We start from the raw sequence: 8,326 nt of genomic DNA, 5'->3' as shown, positions 1-8,326 counted from the left end.
GTGTGAACGAAAAAAGTCATGCAAAATAGTTATCTGGTGATGAAAGCGAAGAGAAAATTGTATGAAGAAGTAATTGTATTATATATATGGGAAGTAATTGTAAAGGCATTGGATTGAAGACGGTAGGAGAGACAGGAGTGAAGTATATATATGGGAAGTAATTGTAAAGGCATTGAATTGAAGACGGTAGGAGAGACAGGAGTGAAGTGGAAGATGAGCCAGTTGTTTATTACAAATGACACTACGTTGGTAGCTGGGGCCAGGGAATGTTCCATTTAAGTTGGTGATGGAGATAGGGAAGATACTTGGTACGAGGAAGTTTCAGGTTAAAGTCGGTAAAAGGAAGTTGACGTAACGAAATTAACAACTGGTAAGGTTGGAGAAAATTGGTGGTAAATCTTAAAGTAATAAGGTCAGAATAATTGGATAATTTTACATTTTTAGGTCGCATGTGGTAGGGGATGAAGGAGTGGGGTGGAGGTAATCTGTAGAGTGAGGGAAGCAAGTAAATACCTTGTGTGAACGAAAAAAGTCATGCAAAATAGTTATCTGGTGATGAAAGCGAAGAGAAAATTGTATGAAGAAGTAATTGTATATACAACACTGTGTGGGATAGAGAAGAGAAAATCTAAATGTGTTCCAGATAGTGTTTAATAAGTATGGTGGGTATTACGATTAATAGAGTGGAAAATGAGAAAGTTGGGAGGATAGCTGAAGTAGAAAGGGAGCTGACAGATATGGCTGATAAAAAAATACTTGGATGGTTTGGGCACACAAAAAGAATTAGTGAGGAAAGAGTAAGAAAAAAGTATGTGGAAGGAAGAAGGGGGTACAGTGGACATGAGGGGAAGACCTAAATTGAGATGGATGGATAGGTTGAAAGAGGCTTTAAGTAAAGGGAGAATGTCTGTTGAGCAGGAAAGCAAGAGTCAAGGGGGTACGAGTAGAGAATGGCTATGAATGGAGCATGAATTATTGTGCCCAAGAGGAATTTCTCATTGTCGTCTCTTCTTTCTGAATTGCGTCTGGCCCTGGGAGTTGGAAGGAGCTAATATAGAATGGTAACTATTGAGTGACGGATAGGAGTGGGATAAGGGGAGGTTGCATGCCTTGTTTGGATACTTCTCTTATAAGTGAGAAGAAGCCTTTTGGCATGTTATTTTTTTTAACACGCTAGCGCGTGTTCAAAGTTGAAGTGAATCCTCATAGTACTTAGTATTTTTAAAGTTCCTATATGCTTACAAAGCAAAAGGCTGCTAGAAACATCAGAAAACACACAAACACACACACACACACACACACACACACACACACACACACACACACACACACACACACACACACACACACACACACACACACACACACACACACACACACACACACACACACACACACACACACACACACACACACACACACACACACACACACACACACACACACACACACACACACACACACACACACACACACACACACACACACACACACACAGTCAAACGAGCCCGTATATATGCACGTTTATATACACGCACACAAACGGACAGATATTGGGATTCGAACCCTCGCCTGAGCGGCTTACTTTCTATAAGGCGAAGACCGTACCGTCACGCAATCATGACCCTTAAAACGAAACGACTTAGTTCACGTTCCAATCGATCCGCCGAGGGCACCTAGGTGAAACGTGGTATGTACTGTATTTCATCAAATCCTTTATGCAGTCTAGTCTTCCGACAAGTGTTTTTGTCTCATTATGACATTTGGAAATAAACTTCCCTACTGGGATTCGAACCTTCACCTGAGCGGCTTACTTTCTATAAGGTGTGACGGTACGGTCTTCGCCTTATAGAAAGCAAGCCGCTCAGGCGAGGGTTCGAATCCCAGTAGAAGAGTTTATTTCCAAAGTGTCATAATGACACAAAAATACGTGTATGTATACGGGGTCATTTGACTATGTGTGTGTGTGTGTGTATGTGCGTATAATATGTATATGTTCGCTCTGTATTTGTGTGCTCGTGTGTGCGTTCTGGTATTCTTTTTCGCCAACCTTGGCAATTTACAATCCTAAGACTGATGGTAATAATGTAGGAGGCTGTGACAGACGGACATCACGGAGTTTTACATATAGAGTTAGTAGAAACAACGTTAGATTGTAAAAAAATATTTTTTTAGTTTATTATTCCCTTCGAAAATATTTATGTTGCTTGCAAACTATTTGTGACATTGGTAGTAATTGATAAATGTAAATTTCTTGTGAAACAATGCATGATGCTCTGATTATTTGAAATATCTGAATAATGAAAGAAAATAATTAACATGACAATTTCGTTTAACAATGGTACGTCACGAAGGAAAATTTTCTAGGGCAAGCTCCATATGAGGGTTTGACTACGAGTGGAATATCACGCATTAGTATGAATATTTTACGTCTATTTTTTTTCTATTAGATGTGGTCATCATAAAATGTTGAAAGACTAAAGTCCCCTTCTTTTTCTTTCCAGTTCTAGATGACCGAGTTCTCGAGAAAGACGGAGGAACAGTCAAATCTAGCGTGAACTCCCTCTCTGCCTTGGAAACTGCCCGGCGGCTCAAATAAAACACCCGTCCACTTCCTCCTATTCACTTCTTTACATTCACCATGGTATTCTTGTCACGCCTCTTCATATTCCACACCTCCAACCCCTCCTATCACCACCACCATCAAAACCACCACCAGCAGCTCCGACTCTTCTTTGGCGGCGTGGTTTTCTGGTCCGCTTTCGTGGTCCCGGCCCTCGGCCAGGTAGGTCTCAGGTCCTCGCCTCTCACAGTCCCGAAGAACAAGAACAACCAAGGACTCTTCTCAAAGTGGACAGAGATAACTCCCCAGCGGAAGGCCAACGATAGCTTGATCGATTACAAATTGGGAGCCATCTTCCGGGGCGTTGCTTATGGAGTTTCCACCATCTCTCCCTCATCTGAAGAGATGGAACAGGAAAACATGGCTCTGGGCGAGGAACACCATGGAGGCCACAAATACCATAAGATCCCCGAGGTCGTCGTGCACACGCCGGGTATGAACGTCATTTCCACATCTACCGGAGACTCGACTTCGAATATTTTTAAGGAAAGCAATACACTGAAAGACCACGAACTAAACCGTAATGATTACACGAAACAAAGCGATTACGATAATGTGCTCCTGGTGACACAGAGTTCCACTAACAATGTCAACATTCAGCAGTCTGTTGTGCGTCCCGCCGGTGATTCGAAGACCTTTGACGGCAAAAACAAAGGCAATACATTCGACACCAAGTCCAAGGGGGATGACTTTGCTACTCACGAAGTGCTCCGTCAAAATGTAGGGCCCTGGGGAGAACCAACTCCGGATTGGATCCTGGCACGACAGGCCTGGGGTGTTGCCTGGGAGGTCCACATTTACACCGTGGCTACCCTTTATAGTTTACTTACTCTTTTCTCCATTTACTGTCTCGCGAGGATCTATGTTTCAAGTCACCTTCTCCCGAGAGGGTACTACGTCACTATCCACCTCCTCCTTTTTCTCGCTACCTTCTTTAGGAGTGTGTCCCTCTTTCATGACCCATACAGTTATGAAGGAAAGCTCCCTGTTCCTCTCTCATATGTCCTCTTTAACACGGGAGCTCCCTGCTTGGTCGGTGCTCTCGCTGTTCTCATTCTGGCTCTTCTGAAGGCCACTCGCACGCACCTTCTCCCTCCCACAATCCAAACTCCTCTTGCTCTCGCCACCATCGTCACTTTCCACCTGGGTCTTAGTATAGCTGTCGATGTCGTCGTTGGAGTCATGGGTGTTAAGACTGTTCCTCTCCATGTCGTTGTCCAAGCAGTTACAGCCGTCTGGGGCGCCGCCCTCTGTGTCGGCTACGTATGGGCCTTCAGCAATGTTGAGAGAGTGGCACTGCGCCAGCAGGGGGAGCTCGTGAGGATGACCTTCACCAGGGTTCATCTCGAAGGGGGCATGGTTCCTAGCTACCTTCCCCGACCATCGTTGAGTCGAGGAGCCAGGATCACCCTGGCAGCCACAGTGACTGGTCTTCTTTTGGTGGGGCTTCAGGCCTACGGAATGGTAACTCTTAAGGGTCTCTGGGTCCATCACAAGCCGCAGCCATGGCCCTGGTACAGTTACCACTCAGCCAGTCGCCTACTCGAGATCCTCATGTGGACCTTGATAGGTGTAGCATCGGCTCTACCCTCTGGAAACTCACAGGGAAAGCACAGGAAGGAAAGTAGCAGCAGTGGGAATGGAAAGAAGGAAATGTACCTGCTTTCCATGTTTTGCAATAACTGCGCAGGTGGGACTGAAGAGAGCTGGAAGGGTAGCTTCAGCAGTAAGAGGCAGCTAGACGATATGTATCCTACGATCTGCCAGACGAACCAAGCCGTTCACCAGTTCACGCTCCAGACAGGAGGCTCAGAGGGAGACTACGAGGACGTGTCTACAGCTCAACGAGCTCTCACTCAACGGAGAGTCAACGCGGGGATCACTTCCACCAACAAGAGGCACTCCTTTAGTAAATCAGCGACGCTTCACTCGACGACGTCTGACATTCATATTTTTTGGAACCAGAGTGGTGGTGGAGCTCCATCCAACGTATCATCTCATCCTTCCTCGTCAGTCTTCAACGAATCGGGATCCGTTAGCTTCAGGACTCAAGTCGATCCAAAGAAAAACATAAAGGATATACTCCGAAAGTCCTCACAGAACCTGGACAGACCGTGTGATGATACAGAAAACCCTAAGAAAACCCCTTCAAAGGTGCCCAAAGTGAAAGAATTCATACACGAACGGAATAAACAAAATGGCGCCCACAGATCTCTGAAAAAGTGCCAAAAGGATTTGAAGAATGCAAATGTTTACAATGATCCTTACAGTTCAGGGCAATTCGAACATTTACTCCAAAACCGCATCAATTCTGAATTGTATTCCAATACAAAGAAAGATTCCATGGCATCGTTCCAGAGTGAAGTGAGCGCTACAGATTGCTCCTTAACGGACGTTTTGTCTCATAATAATGATTCTGAGTGGTCTAAGTACGAAAGTACATGCTCTTCTATAAGTGCAGCCAATAGTTTTGATATACGAATGTATGAAGACTTTGAAGTAGCTTCCTACTACCATCAACCCACCTCTGTCTCCACCACTGGCAGCGGCAATGTGTATTCTTCACTTCACAAACTCACTGGCCCGAGAGCGAAAGTCAGGCAGCATGCAGCCTATACAGAGGAGGTCGTTGGTATACACAACAAGAACGGGGGGGACCCTACCCTGCCCCGGCACGTGAGGGAACAATTCAGAGCACACCTCGTTCCTCAAGCCTGCGCTGTGTCCGGCCCTCCCCAGTCTGACCTCAACATGGAGTACTTGACAGACACCTCGGTGTCCCAAGACGGGTTTCAAGAACACACGTCCTCATCGTTACAAGAATCCGTGTCGGATGTGTGCTCCAACGTCAGCCACCACTCCGACGAGGTAGCTGACAAGAACTCAGTGACCGCCTCCGCTGTCCTGACGACCTCGCCGCAGGTGCCCGTCCTTCAACCTGGTACGCCCTCGCGCCGTCCTCTCCGCTTTAATCTTCACCACGAAATCATGCCTGGTTCAGTGGATGTCGTCAGCCCAGGGCACACGGAAGGCGACTTGAGATCCGGCGTCGACGACGGCAGGCTCAGCAACCTTGATATGCTCAAAATCAACTCAGATTTTCTTAACGATATTAGCAAGACTCAGTCAAGGGACGAACTTCTCAATAAGCTAGAAGGAAGTAACCTATCTATACACGGTCATCAATATAGTCCATTGAGTAGCGAGGACAAAGGTTTTCCTAGTGAACAAGGAAATTATGTAACGATCGAAAACAATGCATCGTGTGAATCAGCTCAAAGCCAGCAGCGTAATAAAAACCTCCCAGTCCGCCCCTGTGGGCATCGTCCTCGTCGGCGTCAGGGAAAGGGTCAAAACGGTTCACACCAACATTCGAAGCGGCAGCAACAGTCCTGTTTGATGGCTACGGAGCCATTGATCAACAGCGACAGCTCCGCAAAGCTCAATTGTGTCACCTCGGTTCATTCCAGTACTTCTCGCACGATGTTTTCGACGTCAAATGGTGCCACCCAGACCGAGTCACAGATCCGGCCGTCACAGTCACCAGAATCTTCCAGACCGAGCTCGTCCCTAGCCTTACATTCGGATTTCCCCTCGGAGTGTGCGAACACCGAGGGGACTAACAACCCCGAAGGCATCCGTGACTCCTCGGCAGACACCGGGCAAATGAAAAAGCTACACAAGGGGGGAAAGTCAACATCTAAGAGGGCACGTGAAGAAACTGGAGTATGATGGTGATCGTCCTCAGAAAGAGAAAATGTGATAGTGTTTTAAAAGTGTCACACCGCATTAACGTTAGAATACTCCTGCCCTGTATATATATAGTGTGTATAAAAGAAACTGGCCCTACGAAAAAGTAATTTTGTACTGTGATTTTCTCATCGGATACCGTTGGGATATTACACTGTACGGACCCATAGTGGCAAAGGACGTATTTCGACCAAGGTAATCTATTCAGTCAAAGATGGCTGAACAAAGTACAAACTAATTCTAATGTGATATCTCCTGACATTTCTTGTGCAATGTCTTTCAAGTGGCTAATATCTTCATCATCCCCAGCATATCTTCAGTGAAAATCTTATTTTTGGTGCTTCAGAACTTGAAAAAAATTCCCACAAGTTTTACTCTTCTAAAGAAAAGATAATAATTACAGATACCTTTGCTGTTTACTGCATTTCTAACGAGAATATACATTGCTAGGGAAATAATGTACTTGATAAGAAGGGGATAGATTATAGGAAATATACAGTACATATTGACTTTGATACGAGATGATAATTTGTATATTATGTAAAGATGCATTGAAGGAGCATATCAAGCATACCCTTAACCAGCCCGATTACAAAGCATCCCGTGCACATGTGCCTCAGGTCTTCATATACATCACATACTCATCCTCACCTCTGCCATATGACGAGGTCATTGCGTACACAAACCTACACGTTTCATGTACATTCATTAGTACATGCATGTTCTCACTTCTATACACATGTGCACGTTCCTATGGGACATACAAGTCATCATTGTATATCTGCTCCCTCGGGATTTAGGTGCTAACTGCCAAAGCAGGGTCCTCAAATTATCATTCTTTTACCAGAAACAAACAATTGTGGATGCTTTCATTTTCCGTATATGATGTATGTGTATATGAAATCCATGATTCTTTCTATGTTTTTTGAGTCTGTTCCATAGCTTTGACTGTTTTACCCATCATAATATGAAGAACTTCTCAACCTTGCTTTATCATTTACTCAAATGTATTGGGGGAAAAATGAGGGGGAAGCGAGAATAAATTATTAAAGAAGTTTACCAACGACTCATGCAGAAAAACGAAAATTATTATAACATCCACTTGTCTGTGCCAAGCTAGTCAACCAATAAAGGGTGTTGCTGGTCATGTTTGTGTTTCTTAACCCAACGGGAACATATCTTTGACTGATTCAGTTAGAGACAAGTAAGTAAAACATAAAAGTTAAACAGAGGAGATGAAAGAGGCCATAGAAGCATCAGTGAACAAGATTGAGTGTTATAGTATTGATGACGTACAGTAAATCCTCGATATAACGGATCTCGATATATCGAATATTGGATATAACGGAAAAAAAAAACTGACCGGACAAACCCTCGTTATAACGGATTTTCATCCGTTATAGCGAGGGATCCCCGGTTATAACGAATCTTCGTGTATAACGACAGACTCCTCTCCCCATATCGTCCGTTATATCGAGGGTTTATCATAATTTCTAATCCTACTAATTTCTAGTACCGGACAAACTTCGGAATATAACGGATTTGTCCACCATTTCCATCGGATATAAAGGATCCTCGGTTATAGCGAATCTTCGGATATAACGATAGACCCCTGTTTCCATATTATCTGTTACAGTATATCGAGGGTTTGCTGTATATGTATATGATTGAAACCAGGGTCGCTGGCAGGTGATGTCGGTCAAGGGTCACCATGACAGATAACCAAATAATCAATTGATCGATTGCTTGACAGGATAGATATACAGTACTTACCTAGGCATGCAATATCTAACTGAAAAAATTTAATCTGAAAACATCGAGCTTGCAAATTTCAAGGGAAAAGGCGTCATGTTGCCAGTGTAGTTTGATTGTGTGATTTCCCAAGGCAGATTCTTTTTCTTATGTTTTTGGCACAAGCATCCTCACACAGAGAACAAGAACAATGTGCTACGC

General features: G+C 44.4%; 1 protein-coding gene across 2 annotated transcripts in view; it reads left to right on the top strand.

The window, feature by feature from the left end:
• The window catches only part of LOC143018578 (uncharacterized), a 24,014-nt gene extending 16,494 nt beyond the window's left edge, over nucleotides 1-7,520 (top strand). For both annotated transcript variants that reach the window (XM_076174066.1, XM_076174067.1), the window contains one exon: nucleotides 2,505-7,520. In XM_076174066.1, the coding sequence (XP_076030181.1) occupies nucleotides 2,642-6,355 (3,714 nt within the window). In that variant the 5' untranslated portion in view covers nucleotides 2,505-2,641 and the 3' untranslated portion in view covers nucleotides 6,356-7,520. The remainder of the gene's footprint in view (nucleotides 1-2,504) is intronic.
• The last annotated feature ends 806 nt before the right edge of the window (nucleotides 7,521-8,326 follow it).

Source organism: Oratosquilla oratoria, chromosome 35, assembly GCF_046742065.1.
Source record: "Oratosquilla oratoria isolate Oo_2021 chromosome 35, ASM4674206v1, whole genome shotgun sequence".
NCBI lineage: Eukaryota > Metazoa > Arthropoda > Malacostraca > Stomatopoda > Squillidae > Oratosquilla > Oratosquilla oratoria.
This window is presented reverse-complemented; position numbering and strand designations above follow the sequence as displayed.